Source organism: Bubalus kerabau, chromosome 15 (assembly GCF_029407905.1).
Source record: "Bubalus kerabau isolate K-KA32 ecotype Philippines breed swamp buffalo chromosome 15, PCC_UOA_SB_1v2, whole genome shotgun sequence".
Classification (NCBI taxonomy): domain Eukaryota; kingdom Metazoa; phylum Chordata; class Mammalia; order Artiodactyla; family Bovidae; genus Bubalus; species Bubalus kerabau.
This window is the reverse complement of record NC_073638.1, coordinates 45,702,235-45,718,168: the sequence shown is the minus strand read 5'-3', so window position 1 is coordinate 45,718,168 and position 15,934 is coordinate 45,702,235. Positions and strand designations below refer to the sequence as shown.

The window sequence follows — 15,934 nt, the reverse complement described above, 5'->3', positions numbered from 1 at the left end:
TTTAAGGCAACTTTTTCACTCTTCTCTTTCACTTTCATCAAGAGGCTCTTTAGTTCTTCTTTGCTTTTTGCCATAAGGGTAGTGTCATCTGCATATCTGAGGTTACTGATATTTTTCCCGGCAATCTTGATTCCAGCTTGTGCTTCTTCCAGCCCAGCGTTTCTCATGATGTACTCTGCATATAAGTTAAATAAGCAGAGTGACAATATACAGCCTTGACTTACTCCTTTCCCGATTTGGAACCAGTCTGTTGTTCCATCTCCAGTTCTAACTGTTGCTACTTGACCTGCATACAGATTTCTCAGGATGCCGGTCAGGCAGTCTGGTATTCCCATCTCTTGACAAATTTTCCACAGTTTGTTGTGATCCACACAGTCAACAGCTTTGACATAGTCAATAAAGCAGAAGTAGATGTTTTTCTGGAACCCTCTTGCTTTTTTGAGGATCCAACGGATATTGGCAATTTGATCTCTGGTTCCTCTGCCTTTTCTAAATCCAGCTTGAACATCTGGAAGTTCAGAGTTCACATACTGTTTAAGCCTGGCTTGGAGAATTTTGAGCATTACTTTGCTAGTGTGTGAGATGAGTTCAATTGTGCATTCTTTGGTATTGCCTTTCTTTGGGATTGGAATGAAAAGTGACCTTTTCCAGTCCTGTGGCCACTGCTGAGTTTTCCAAATTACTGTGGGCAAGAATACCTTAGAAGAAATGGACTAGCCATCATAGTAGAAAAAAAAAAAGAGTCTGAAATGCAGTACTTGGATGCAATCTCAAAAATGGCAGAACGATCTCTGTTCATTTCCGAGGCAAAACATTCAATATCACAGTAATCTAAGTCTATGCCCTGGCCAGTAATGATGAAGAAGCTGAAGTTGAACAGTTCTATGAAGACCTACAAGGCCTTCTAGAACTAACACCCCAAAAAGATGTCCTTTTCATTATAGGGGACTGGAATGCAAAAGTAGGAAGTCAAGAAACACCTGGAATAACAGGCAAATTTGGCTTTGGAGTACAGAATGAAGCAGGGCAAAGGTTAATAGAGTTTTGCCAAGAGAATACACTGGTCATAGCAAACACCCTCTTCCAACAACGCAAGAAAAGACTTTACACATGGACATCACCAGATGGTCAATACCGAAATCTGATTGATTGTACTCTTTGCAGTCAAAGATGGAGAAGCTCTATACAGTCAGCAAAAACAAAACTGGGAGCTGACTGTGGCTCAGATCATGAACTCCTTTTTGCCAGATTCAGACTTAAATTGAAACAAGTAGGGAAAACCAGTAGACCATTCAGGTATGACCTAAATCAAATCCCTTACAATTATACAGTGGAAGTGAGAAATAGATTCAAGGGATTAGATCTGATAGAGTGCCTGAAGAACTATGGATGGAGGTTCGTGACATTATACAGGAGGCTGTGATCAAAACCACACCCAAGAAAAAGAAATGGAAAAAGGCAAAATGTTTGTCTGAGAAGGTCTTACAAATAGCTGAGGAAAGAAGAGAAGCGAAAGGTAAAGGATAAAACGAAAGATATACCTGTTTGAATGCAGAGTTCCAAAGAATAGCAAGGAGAAATAAGAAAGCCTTCCTCAGTGATCAATGCAAAGGAATAGAGGAAAACAATAGAATAGGAAAGACTAGAGATCTCTTCAAGAAAATTAGAGATACCAAGGGAACATTTCATGCAATGATGGGCACAATAAAGGACAGAAATGGTATGGACCTAACAGAAGCAGAAGATATTAAGAAGAGGTGGCAAGAATACACAGAAGAACTGTACAAATAAGATCTTTACAACCCAGATAATCACAATGGTGTGATCACTCACCTAGAGCCAGACATACAGGTTGTGCATTTATGTAAACTCAAATATGGCCAGATATTTGTAAATTAAATAAAAATGCAGATGTCTAATTCATTTTTACTAACGTACAGTTCTGGGATCCTCAGTTTCTAAAACTTTGTTTCTTTAACAGTTTGCTTTTTAAATTTTTCATGAAATAAATGTTCTATTTCATGATTTTATGAGCATGTTAGAAATGGTTTCAGAACCAAAACTTCTAACATACATAGCTTCTCTTAAGATGTATGGACTTGTGAATATAATATTTAGCACATTACTTGGATAGCTGTTATATAGCCAATACATATAGTAACCTGGAGTCAAACCAAGAGAAGGTACTTTGTTTTCTCTCACCCTCACACTATTGGTTATCCTTTTGAATTAATTTTTATATGAATCTTTACAATCTAGGACTCTATAATCTCTCAGTTTGATTGAGGTTGTTGGATCCATCTTGCTAACCAGCATGCCTGAACCCTTAGTATCAGTTGTCTACAGTTGTATATTTACTTAATGACAATGAATGCTGGCTCCTACTTTGCCAATAAGGTTTAAAACTCTCCATGAAGATTCCAGCTGGAGAAATACTACCTTAAATGAGATTATGGACAATTCTAGAATCTCCCAAATCTTTCTGCTGTGTCAACCAGAAAAGGTCTTTAGAATGGTTAATCCTGAGAAAAAGGAAGCCATCCTAAAGGGACACATGTTTGCCTTTTTGATCTAAGGTCTCCCATCCAAGAATTAGATGATTCTAATTCCATTTATTAGGGTGGAAGTCAACTTTGAAGGACCAAGGCCATATTCATACAAGAGCAGTTCTAGTCATGTGGGATTTGGATGAAATTGCACTATCTATATATCAACACGGAGTCATGGTGACCATGATGTTTGATTTAACTCAAATGTTCCTCATATCTATCAGTCAGGCTCTTGCTGGAGGGGTTCCCTGGCTGCTCCATCATCAGGATATCTTATCTGCATGGCCCATGCCCTTTCTGCAAATGTTACCTTAGCAGAGTGTCTTCCCTTTCCACCGTAAGAGAATAGGACCCTCACTATCCTACCAGCACTAGGTCCCTTACCCCACTGTTTTTCTCCTTAGCAAAGATAACATATGATATACTACAGTTCTGATAGATCTCTGCTGCTGCTAAGTCACTTCAGTCGTGTCCGACTCTGTGTGACCCCATAGACGGCAGCCCACCAGGCTTCCCCTTCTCTGGGATTCTCCAGGCAAGAACACTGGAGTGGGTTGCCATTTCCTTCTCCAATGCATGCAAGGGAAAAGTGAAAGGAAAGTCGCTCAGTCCTGTCCGACTCTTAGCGACCCCATGGACTGCAGCCTACCAGGCTCCTCCGTCCATGGGATTTTACAGGCAAGAGTACTGGAGTGGGGTGCTATTGCCTTCTCCAATAGATCTCTACTTCTTCAATAGACTGTAAGCTCCATGGGAGGGGTGGGAGTAAGGGGGATGGGAGAAAAATTTGGATATTTTATTCCCTTCAAGAGAAGACCAAGAAAACTATCAGGCAGGAAACAGATGCTCAAAAATTACAGGAATTATTGGATGGATGAATAAAGGGACGCGATTTATTAGGAATCCGCCAGTCTAGGCAAGGTCAGATGAGCTAGGGCCCAACTCCCAGACTCTCTCTTCCCCACGTTATTTATAATCTGGAAAGAAAGGAGGCTGTGTTCCTCCAGGTGTGCTGCACACAGAGGATCCTATAATGAACAATGTATCTTTTCCTAGCAGCAATGTGTCATAAAGCTGTTCGGAGACTCAGGCAGGGAGCGGAAGGGTGAGAGCAGCCCCTTGCCCCGCTAACTAATGGGAAGACTCTGGGCCCAGCCTTGAGGGGGGGGGGGGGTCCAACCCAGGCGGTCCACGCTGCCCTCGTCGCGCTTTTGCAGCACTCGCAGCTCCGGAGGGAGTTTTAGTGTAACGATCTAACAATGAGTTTCCCTTTAGCATTAGAGGGTACCCCTTCTCTTTTTCCTTTCTCTCTTTGGTTCGCGGTTTTCAGAGCTGGAATTGAATCTTCGTCACCAATGTCCACCGTGTGACACAAGGTATGGAATTCTCTGCGTGTGTTTTGCCCGCTCTAAAATACAAAGTTACATCCCGTGAGAGTCTTGCCAGAACCAGCATTCTGTGTGGAAGACAAGCAAGGGCAGGCCGACCCCAGCCCGAGGCCCAGGAGGGGAGCTGCTAGGACCCCCAGAGTGGAGAACGCAGCCGGCTGGAGGGCGCGGGAGACGACCCGGCGGAAGAGGCCACTTCCCAGGTTCCAGTCCGCCAGACCTGGGGAGGCGGGGAGCCCGGGACGAGGTGCGCACGTGGGTAAGGAGTCCAGGTTAGTCGAAGACCTAGCGTGGCCTTTAACTCGAGTGCAGCGCCCGCTTCGTAACGGTCAGGTGGTATGATTTTCCCCCCTTGTGTGAATCCTAATGGATTCAGGCACTCCTCTCGCCTCTCTGCCCCCGCAGGTGTTTACCCTTCAATCCCAGATTCTTCCCTCCACCTGTTATTCGCCTTTATTCCTCCACCCCGTGCAGCCTCCGTCCCGTTCTCGCCGCACTGAAAACAAAACTGTCAGCTCTGCAGTCTCGGGGCTCCTCGCTGAAGTTCTGTTTCCCCCAGTAAGTAGCAAAGTTCTGAAAAGAATAGCACGTATTTGCTCACTGCATCAGTCACCCTCTACCCCCATAGTATTGAGAGTTTATCACTCACACTCCTTCTCCCCTAGCAGAGACCTAAAATTGCTCTCGTCACAGAAGTTTCCCTTGAACTCCCACTGGCCAAATTCAAGTACAGGTATTCATTTCTGTCTTTTTAAACATTTGACAAATATATTGCCTTTCACCTTTTTGTTTTTTTCACTTAAGTAATCTGATTAAAGAAAGTTGTTACAAATTGTCCGAAGCCCAAAACACAACCGTGGTTGATACTTTGGTGTATTTGTTGTTGTTGTTTTTTTTTAATGCAGGGGTTTCAGTTCTTTGGTTGTAATCTTTACACTCCTACCATTTGCTTTTAACCATGCATGTGTTGCATATTGCTGTATGAAGAGATCATTTTAATAGCTGAAAAAGTGTTTCATTTTTTATGCATTCATTAATCATCTTTAAATTTTAATTAGTTGACAATTATTTATGTTATGCACAGAAAATTATTCTGTTTTGCCCAATACTTTCTTTTCTGTATTTGTAATTCTTCTCATTGGTTAATTTCCCAGAGAGAGGTTACTGATTGAAAAGTCATGCATGTTTTTGAAGTGCTGCATAGTTGTGTTAAACATGCATCTTTCCAAGAGTGTAGCAAATAACATTTACACTAACAGTGTTCCATCCCATTCTCATTGTCAATGTGGTGTTGTTTTTAAAGTTTTTTTTTTTGCCATTTTAATAAGTGTGGAGTGGTATCACCTGGTTTGTGTTAGTTTGGTATCTGCTTAAGTTTGACCATTTTCTGAAATATTTATTATCCATTTTCCCCTCTGTCTGGAGTGGTTATTTGCAATAATTTTATTTCAGTGCTTTTCTAATATATTTGTCTTATTTCTTTCTGGTCATATGAACTAAAATCGTTGTTTTAGAGGAGACTATAACTCATGTAGAAGACAGTATTCAAAATAAATGTGCATTTAGTGAGTGATAACTGAATGATTACCCATGTAAACCATCACCAGATCAAGGAATAGAACATTACTATTACTATACTACACTATATTAACTTATTACCATTATTATAGAGTGCCCAAGAGCCCAGGGGATCTTTCCTGATTACAAATTCCTCCCTCCCTGCAGAGGTAACAATAAACCAGTTTTTATGGTAGCTACTTCCTTACTACTAGCCCATTTTTAAAATATGGCTTTAACACTTATACATATGTCTGTAAACAGTATACCAGTTTCATTTTTTTTACTTTTTTAGTTTTGATATTTTTTATAAATTGAATTATATGGTATATAATCTTTGGGGGGTTGACTTCTTTCATGGGTTATGTTTGTGTGGTTCATCCTAATGGCATGTAGCTACAGGTCATATATTTTCTTTGCTGTCTAGGATTTTGATGTATGAATTTATTGCAGTTTATTTATTGGTTCTACTTATAGGTTTACTCTGGATCTTTTCCAGTGCTTACGAATTGGCAAACAATGCTGATGTGGCTATTTTTGTATGTCTCTTGGCATATACTTGCACACACACATTTCTGCTAGGTATATTCTGAGGACTGTAATTGCTAAGCCATAGGGTATACATAAATTCAACTAAAAATAACCATTTTGTTTTAGAATAGTTTTAGATTGATGGAAAGTGTTCTCATGCACCCATCACCCTATTTTTAACATCTTGTATTACTGTAGTATGTTTGTAACAGCAAAGATATGAAGTAAAACAATTAATTCACACTTAGTTCAGCTTTCACAATATTTTTCCTGGTATTCTTTCTGCTCTTGAATCCTTTCCAAGACACCATATTGCCTTTAGGCATCTTGTCTCCTTAGTCTTCTCTGGTCTGTAACAGTTTCTCAGTCTTTCCTTGTTCTTTTTCAGTTTTGTGGTTTTTATGGGGAGGGGCAGGGTGGGGGCTCCAGGATGTACAAGTTACTTAATTAGGTTCTTTGTAAGAAGTTCAGAACACTACTTAGCAAGGATCAATTCCATTTGTGAAAGCAAAGACAGAGTGGGAGTAGCCCTGGAGCTGAGGAACAGCTTTGATTCTTTGCAGAATTTGTGAGTCCACACCCTTTCTGATGAGCCTTGTGCTGCTCTGTAGTCTTCTATTTCTCCCTCTGTGGGTCAGAGATCTCACCTTCCTGTTGCCTGGACTTACACAGCTGCTTCTTGAAGTAAGCATGAGTGAGATGTTCTGGGATTTTCACTCCACTGATGTCAATTTTAGAGGAGGTGGTAATGACAAATTTCTGGTGTGTTCTGTGCAGAGGAACTTGATTGAGGGACAGAGGCCCAGTCACAAGTAGCAAGCTGCTGCTCGGCTTGCTTCAGGAAACTGACCCTCTTGCCTCTGTGGCGCCCAGTGAGGATGATCTGTATGGCCCCTGGAGTGATGCTGGTGCCCTGCTTTCCCACAGGCTTACTGAAGGGTTTTCTGCCATGACTCAGCAGCTTTCCAGGCACATCTTCAGTACAATAATACCTAAGCATTTTGTGCAGTTTGACCACTCAGGTACCACCATTCTTGTCACCACCAACTGGTTTTGTGACAGTAGCAAGAACCTGCATCTTCTTTTTCTTTTCAACCTTGGATTTCACCACTGAGTACTTCATCTTGTACAAGGCCTTTCTGCAACACATAGCCGATTGGGAATATCTACCAATTCCTCTTATCTGGACAGGGTTTCAGCTGCAGTGGGGTTTCCCCTTCTTAACCTTCTTCACTTTTCAAATTTTCTCACCAGCATCAGCCTTCTTGGCTTTAGGTTTTCTTACCCTTAGTATCTGGCTTCTCAGCCTTTTCACCCGCCATCTTGCAAGATAGGAAAGAGCTCAGTCTGTCCTTATTTCCTTATTTTTGATCTTGATAGTTTTGAGAAGTACTGGCCAGGTATTTTGTAGCATTTCATTTAAGTCTGTCTAATATTTTCCTCATGGTTAGACTGGATTACAGATTTAGGAGAAGAATATCACAGTGGTTATAAGCCTTTCTCATCAGTCACATCAGTGGTATATACTGTCAGTGGTGACTTACGGTTGATGATATTAGCCTTCATCACCAGTGTTTGCCAGGTTTCTTCACGGTTCACACTCCTAGGTGGTAGTGGGCTGGGGGTAAGATCTACCTCCTGGAGGAGGAAACTGCTACATAAAGTATTTGGAATTCTTCTGTAAGATTTGTCTCTCCCCACCCCACCCTCATTAATTTATTTTTTTTTCAGTCATTTATCTATCAGTTTGGGCTTATAGACAACTTGTTTTAGCCTTTAGGTTATAATCCAATACAATGTTATTTACTTTTGCCACTGGGAGCTCTTTTGGGTTTGTTCTTGTGTATTTCTGATGTTCCTAATCCTTTTCCTTTCCTTACTTTCTGGCATAACAAGAAGCTCTAGACTCAGCTCATATACTCCCAGCCCCAGCTCTAGAATCAACAGTTTCTCCAAGAAGCCCTCATTAATAGTTAATGCCAACAGTTCTAAAGTGGTTTTACTAATTTAAACTTCAGCCCTTTACTTAAATTTCCTATAAACATCAGCTGTTTTCAGTTTACTTTTTGCATTTGAATTCCTATGGACAAGAAGTTTTATTTTCAACATTTAACAAAGTATCTCCTGATAGTTATCCTGATTCTTGATCATTTCCCTTAATTTTCCCAAGCTGCTAAGTTCCTGATCTCCTAAGGTGTAATGAATATGCTCTGCTTTATCCCCGTCTGCTTTGAAGTATTAACAATGTACTGATTTATGTATCTGAGATTTATTATGTGAGGATAATAATTTTTGTCTGAATGGTTTACAAGTTGTCCTAATAATCTTCACTGAATGTTTCCCTTCACAGTTATATTTCTTGTCTTACATGCTGCCTTTTCCTGAGCTGTCTACTCTGTTTCTTTGATTTGTTACAGTAATGACATAGAGAAGGGCTGATGAGTTGTATATACAGCAGTAGAGGTAAAGGCTTTGAAATTGGTTTCAACTGGGGCAATATGCTCCCCTGGGGACATAGGGCACTGTCCAAAGACATATTGTCACAGCTGTGGGAGATTGAGGTTCTAATGGCATGTGGTGGGCAGAGTCCAGGAAGGCCACTGAACATCATACAGTGCACTTACAGTGTCCCCCAAATAAAGAATCATCTGGCAAAAGATGTTAATGGTGGCGAGGTTGAGAAACTGTTACAGGCGATTCCAGTGGCCCTATAAAGGAAGTCAGGCAGAAACACATGAAAAGGGTAGGAATATCCTGTTTCTTACATAGAATGCAACTTTTCCAAGACCTTTTCATCTCTACCCTCTTTGGAAAAGAATCCCTCCTTCCTTTATGTTCTGCCATTATATATTTAGAAGTCTTCCCTTTCCCCTAGCCCAGTATTAAGCAAAAGTCAGATATCAGAGCATAGTCATGCAGATTTCATTAAATTAGAATTCCCAGTCCCTGAAAAATAAAGTAAAATTAAAAGGCAAGTGGTTGATAGTAGAAAGAAAATGAGCTTTGTAGCCTGATAAGTTCCATGTCAAATCTGTAACCTGGGCAAACTTATTAAGTTCTGAGTCCATGTATCTGTAAAATGTAAGATAAAACCAAGCTTTGGGGACTAGAGGACATTTTCATAAACTATCTCAGTAGGTTCTCAAGAAATATGATAATTATTAATACATGCTGAGAGAATACCTTACTTTGAGCAAATATTCTTTAATTATCATAGGTGGTAAAAATTTCCATCAATAAATTTGCAAATTGAAATAGATCCTCTTAGGCCATGGGTTTCTATTTTAGTTTAGAACATTTTGGAATTTATGAATGCCTTCCCAGAAATGGAGTCACACCAGATAACATCTGCTTTCTTCTTCCCAAAAATATAAGCAAAGGATGATCACAAAACAGGAAAAAAAGAAAAATCCTGAAAGAACAACATAAAATCTTTGGAAAAGAGGCCAAGGCATATTGTACTCTATCAGAGTTGTAGATATCATTCTGTAGAAACCCAAGGGATTCAGAAGTTACATATCTTGGCTCAAAGGAACACCTAGAAAGACAGGAGGAAGATGAAGTATGAGGTATTATAAGAGCCAAAGAGAAAGGACATCAAGAATTAAGACACTGTTAAAATTGTAATATTATATATATGGGACCCTATAAATTAGGGGCATGCATTATCTTCTAATCCTTGCAGAGGTAGGTACTGTTATTTTTATTACTTAAAAATATAAAAATTGAATCCCCCAAATGCCTGCCTATTGGGTTTTACAACAGTGATCATTGGTATGAGTTTTCCCAGTGAAACTGGGATAGCAAAAGTTAGATTGCAAGGGACTGAGGATGTAATAGGTAAAGTATAGAAGACTGAGGATGTTTGAAGATAAAGGAGATGTGGAGTAAAGGAAATATTTGTAAAAGACTAAGGTGGACTTGGGCATGTTTAAATGCTGGTGAGAAGGACCTAGAGGACAGGGAGAAGTTGAGGCTCAAGAAAGGAAGAGAATTTTTGATGGACTAAGTCCCCTAATTCCTGATGCTGATAAGATTCAGATCACAGGTGAAGGAATGAGCTGTAGAAAAGGAGCTAGCGCTCACATCTTTTGTTACAGGAAAAGAAGGAAGAGATAAGCCCCCCTGCAGTGATAACTGTACCTTTCTGGGCAGGAAGTTGAGGGTGTGGTATTCTATATCGCATTTTCCCTCACCTACCATATTTTGTATGTTCTGGAGAAATTGTAATGTTCCTTTGAAGTTTCCTCAAATTGACTCCTTTTTGCTGCTTTTAAAAAATTATTGTAGAACCTGTTTTGGTTGGATTCTATCGATAATGTAGAATATTTCTACAGTGCCATTAAAGCAAACAAAAACAATCCTGAAACAGCTGATAACTCACCAATTACTATATGAGAAAGTCCTAATTTACCTTGTAATTTTGAGATAATTCACCTTCTGTTTAAGAAGTAAAATTTCCCTCTGTACATTTTTTTCTTCCCCTGTTCATCTTTTCCAGTTCCACTGGCAAGAGTAGCAGGTGGCCTATGAAAGGCTGGAAAGGAGAGGAGGGCTTGAAGAAAGATCTAGGATGAGTTCCAGGTGTATCACTTACTAGCTCTGTCTCTTTAGGCAAATCACTGAAGAGGTAATGGGGAACTTGAACTTAAGATTTAAATGATTAACTGGAGTTCCTGTGCTAAATGAGAAATTGAATAAGGCTCTTAAGATGGCTGATAAATAAGGAAAACACAGGGCTCAGAAGACTAAGATTTAATAGCATCTGAAGAACTGTCATGGGAGTGAGGGGATGAAACTGTTCAGTTAACTAGAAAGTATTAGTTTAAGAATTTAAAAGATTCTACAGAGTTTGAGTAGTTGTTGATGATAAAGTCTGAGTGAGAACATTGGAGTGAAGTGCTGGAGTGGAATGAGGTCATGAGAGTCGAGGTCAGGGATGGGTGAGAATGCTCTTTTGGAAGGGCTTTACCTTTGAATTCATCTATAATAATTTTGGTATTGAATAGATGTGAAAGGAGCTTGTGAGCTCAGGAACACAGATCATCAGGAGCTGGTATGGATTTATGACTAGAGTTAACATGACCAGACTAGGAAAAAGGTGACATATGCCAATTGCATGTCATGCTTTAAGAGTAATGGTGGAGGTACAATAATAACATTTTATAGTTTGAGATGTATGTTGGGTGTTGGTAGGGGAGAGAGTGAATGAAGAAATTTGCCAGTACTTAGTAGGAGCCTGTTCTGAGCCAGGTGATACATGAACTCTACCTCATTTAATCCAGACCATAGTCCTCTGAGATTGGTTCTGATGTCCTCGCTTTGCAGAAGAGTAATGAGAGATGGATTGCCTTCCTTGATTTCTTACAGCTCAAAAGCATGGGGCTGGGAGAAACTCTGGGGAAGGTGGAAGAAACATAATTAGAGAAATGCTTTTATGATAGAAAATATATTACAGTGGACAGGAGGTTAGTACTGAGCCTGAAACACTGGGCTTCAATAAGTTTGTTGTATTAGTCTGTGTTTTTAGAGGTATTTCATTCTCTAATCTTACTTTTCCACAGGTCCCAGTTATCCCATGTTCTTTGGATTATCTTCCCCACTGAAGCTTGAATATTAATCCATAGACAAGATGACGCATTTGTTGTCTTCCTCCTTCTTTTCTGATTTTGGGCTGCTATTGTATTTGGAGGAGCTAAACAAAGAGGAATTAATTAGATTCAAGTCACTTCTAAAGAATGAGACCCTGGAACCCAGGTCCTGCAGGATTCCCTGGTCTGAAGTGAAGAAGGCCAAGCGGAAGGATTTGGCTGACTTGATGAGCAAGTATTATCCAGGAGAGCAAGCCTGGAAGGTGGCTCTCAGTATCTTTGGCAAGATGAACCTGAAGGATCTGTGTGAGAGAGCAAAAGCAGAGATCAACTGTGAGTGATGTTGGAGACATACCTGGGGGTGGGGAGAAGGGGGTGCTTCCTGGAGCCCATTGATTCTGTGAAAGGGACTTGGGAATGAAGTCCAGGCCATTCTCTGGTACACAAGTTCCATGGTGGTCAGGTATATAATGGGAGTTTGTTAGATCATTTGAGGAGCACTAAAAGGCTGAAGAGTTTTGAGTACTGTTGTTCAGTATGGCTCCTTAGGATATGCTGTGCTAAGTCGCTTCAGTCGTGTCCGACTCTGTGCAACCCCATGGACTGTAGCCTGCCATGCTCCTCTGTCCATGGGGTTCTCCAGGCAAGAATTCTGGAGTGGGTTGCCATGCCCTTCTCCAGAGTATGGCTCCTTAATTCGCAGTAATTCATCCATCTGGTACCGATTAAAATGATTAAAAGAACAGAGTGATTAGAAAGAATTGCCCCATCTAGTGTTCCTTTGCCTAAACTACAAATAAAGTAATTGCTGCTGCTGCGAAGTCGCTTCAGTCGTGTCTGACTCGGTGCGACCCCATAGACAGCAGCCCACCAGGCTCCCCTGTCCCTGGGATTCTCCAGGCAAGAACACTGGAGTGGGTTCTCCAATGTATGAAAATGAAAAGTGAAAGTGAAATCACTCAGTCGTGTCCGGCTCCTAGCGACCCCATGGACTGCAGTCTACCAGGCTCCTCCATCCATGGGATTTTCCAGGCAAGAGTACTGGAGTGGGTTGCCATTACCTTCTCCAAATAAATTAATTAGGCTGGCCTAAATTTTAAGAATGCTCAAATATGACCTTAAATCTTTGCTGAAATATGAGGAATGGGCAAAAAAAAATATTAAGGGACATAAAAACTATTTTTTGTCATTCCTAGGTGTGAAATACCGTAGACATCTAAAATTCCTTACTCACATTTAAGGCTTTACAGCTCCAAAATGTATATCCATTATTTCTTTTGAGCCTCACCACATCCCTATGAGGTCAGTACAGACAAGGAAACAGGCTTAGACTAGACCACTTGCCTTAGAGTTACAGGGTGGGAGGCATGGCGAGAAGTGTCCTGCTTCAGTGTTCACACCACATCACTTTTCCGTCAGCTAAGCTGGTGGAGTCTGGGGCTCTGTTGGCTCTAGTTTCTTAAATCCAGATGATCATAGAATTGGACAACTGAGGAAAATTCTGGCCCCTGTGTGGCTGTCAGCAAATTCTTGTTTTTGGTAAATCTCATGTTCCTTTTGGAATCGGTTGCAGGGACTGCCCGGGCCATGAGAACAGAGGACACCGAGGCCAGAGAGGTACAGGGTGATCAGGAAGCAATGCTGGGTGAGTAGGTGGGCTTTTTGTCAGATCTGGGAGGTTTGAGCTTTTGAAGCATAATGGGGGAAGATTATCTCTCAGGGGACTTTTGTTCAACTCTTGCTAATTTCTTACGATATACTACCTGCTCAGTGATTATCATGGAGAAGGCAATGGCACCCCAATTCAGTACTCTTGCCTGGAAAATCCCATGGACAGGGGAGCCTGGAAGGCTGCAGTCCATCCATGGGGTCGCTAAGAGTCGGACACGACTGAGTGACTTCACTTTCACTTTTCACTTTCATGCATTGGAGAAGGAAATGGCAACCCACTCCAGTGTTCTTGCCTGGAGAATCCCAGGGACGGGGGAGCCTGGTGGGCTGCCGTCTATGGGGTCGCACAGAGTCGGACACGACTGACACGACTAAGCAGCAGCAGCAGTGATTATCATTCAGAAAGAATTGACAAAACCAGCTCTCTGGACAAAATCAGACACAGGACCATGTTAATTCAGAGTCTTTAGAAATGACCCTGTCACAATTGATAGTCTGATGAACAAAGGTATCTTGATATCTTGTTTTATGGACTGAAGAGTTCATAAGAGTTCGTAAGAGTTGGCAGGGACAATTTGGCTTGTTGCATCTCTTCTGTTCAAAATGATACTGTAATTGAGTTCCAGGATGGTGACCAACTAATCTGCATAAAATGTAATTTCTAAGACCAGGTTTTCTTAGTCCTAATTCAATACCATTTCCAGTCGCCCTGCTTTGTTTTGAATTCTATATTAGCTGAATCCCAGTTTCTATAAATTGAAATATAATACACAGAAAATGGGACCATATGAGAAGCCTTTGTTCTTAACTCAGCTATGCTGCTTTTTAATGGGCTACATTATTTCATTCAAGAAACAATTGAGAGCCTACTTTGTTCCAAGAACTAATAAATAAAAATTTCCTATTGTATTAAATGATTCTGAAGATAAGTTCCTGCTTGTGCTGTGATTTCTGATACAATATAAGGAGCTGTAAATTTAGGAAACCAAGATTCTACCTCCATAGAAATTTATTTTGTAAAATTTGGAAGATAGAGAAAGTATTACAAAGAAAGTAGATTATCCTTGTAACCCTGATTTTTATTTTTTTATTATTTATTTATTTATTTATTGTTTTCCCTGATTTTTATAAAGTGCAGCAATGTCTGAGATGTTATACCATAAAAAGGAGTATCTGACTTCTAATACCATACCTTCTCCTGAGGGAGAAATAAGGATAATTTAGTGGGATCTGAACTTTGTTAGATGTTTGTACTGAAGGCCTTAGTAGAACAAAGAAAAGAATGATATACTTAAAAAAAATTAAAGTAATTCCAGCTTGAGATATGTGCTGTGAATGAAAAATATACCATGTTCTGAGAGAATGTATGGAGGAAGGAATCCCATTAGTATTCAGATTGGGATTGCATTGAATCTGTAGGTTGCCTTGGGTGATCTGGTCATCTTCACTTTCTGGAGAGTTTTTATCCTAAATGGATATGAATTTTGTCAGAAGCTTTTTTGGCATCTATTTAAATAATTGTAGGATTTTTGTTATTTGTTAATGCAGTCTCACACTTACTGATTTGCAGATACTGAACTCTTGTTGGGGATAAATCCCACTTGATCATGGTGTATGATCCTTTTAATGTGTTGAATTTGGATTGCTAGTGTTTTGTTGAGGGTTTTTACGTCTATGTTCAACGATGATATTGGCCTGTAATTTTCTGTGGGATCTTTGTCGGATTTTGGTATCAAGGTTATGGTGGCCTCATAGAATAAGTTTGGAAGTATTACTTCCTCTGAAATTTTTTGGAATTGTTTCAGAAGGGTAGATTTTAAGTCTTCTCTAAATGTTTGATAGAAGTTACCTGTGAAGCCATGGTCCTAGACCTTTGTTATGACCCACAGTTTCAATTTCAGTACTTGTGATTGGTCTGTTCATATTTTTTATTTATTCCTAGTTCAATCTTGGGAGATTGTATCTTTCTAAGAATTTGTCCATTTCTTCCTGGTTGTCCATTTTATTGGTATATAGTTTCTTGTGGTAGTCTCTTCTTACCCTTTCTATTTCCGTGGTGTCCCATGTAATTTCTTCTTTTTCATTTCTAATTTTATTGATTTGAGCCTGCTCCCTTTTTTTCTTGGTGAGTCTGTCTAAATGTTTATCAATTTTGTGTATCTTTTCAAAGAACCAGCTTTTAGTTTCATGGATCTTTGCTATAGTTTTCTTTATCTCTGTTTCATTTATTTCTGCTCTAATCTTTATAATTTATTTCCTTCTTCTATTTTTAGGTTTGTTTGTTCTTCTTTCTCTAGTTTTAGGTGTTAGGTTGTTTATTTGTGGTTTTTCTTGTTTCCTGAGGTAAGATTTCTTTGCTATCAGTTTCCTTCTTAGAACTGCTTTTGCTGGATCCTGTAGGATTTGGATCATTGTGGTTTCATTTTCATTTATCTCTGGGTATTTTTTGATTTCCTCTTTGATTTCTTCAGTGATCCATTGGCTGTTTAGTAGCATATTGTCTAGCCTCCTCGTGTTTGTGTCTGTTTCTATATTAGGTAGGTCTGTCCTACGAGGCCCAGCAGCACACTTCCCCCTGGTCAGCAGAGCCATGTGGTCTGGGGGTGGCCCCTGTGCAGGCCCCATGGGCCCTTCTGTTGTGGCAGGG

At 40.2% G+C, this 15,934-nt stretch overlaps 1 protein-coding gene and 1 pseudogene across 5 annotated transcripts in view; one reads left to right on the top strand and one right to left on the bottom strand.

Annotated features, from left to right (window-relative positions):
* The first annotated feature begins 4,338 nt into the window (after nt 1–4,338).
* Nucleotides 4,339–15,934, top strand: part of NLRP14 (NLR family pyrin domain containing 14) — a 43,756-nt gene continuing 32,160 nt past the window's right edge. For 3 of the 5 annotated variants that reach the window (XM_055548784.1, XM_055548783.1, XM_055548780.1), the window contains exons 1-3: nt 4,340–4,495; nt 11,590–11,949; nt 13,190–13,261. In XM_055548784.1, the coding sequence (XP_055404759.1) occupies nt 11,658–11,949; nt 13,190–13,261 (364 nt within the window). In that variant the 5' untranslated portion in view covers nt 4,340–4,495; nt 11,590–11,657. Of the gene's footprint in view, nt 4,496–4,602; nt 4,671–11,589; nt 11,950–13,189; nt 13,262–15,934 lie in introns of those variants that run through there. The other 2 variants (XM_055548785.1, XM_055548781.1) reach the window with 2 other exon arrangements.
* Nucleotides 6,493–7,696, bottom strand: LOC129629023 (60S ribosomal protein L6-like; annotated as a pseudogene).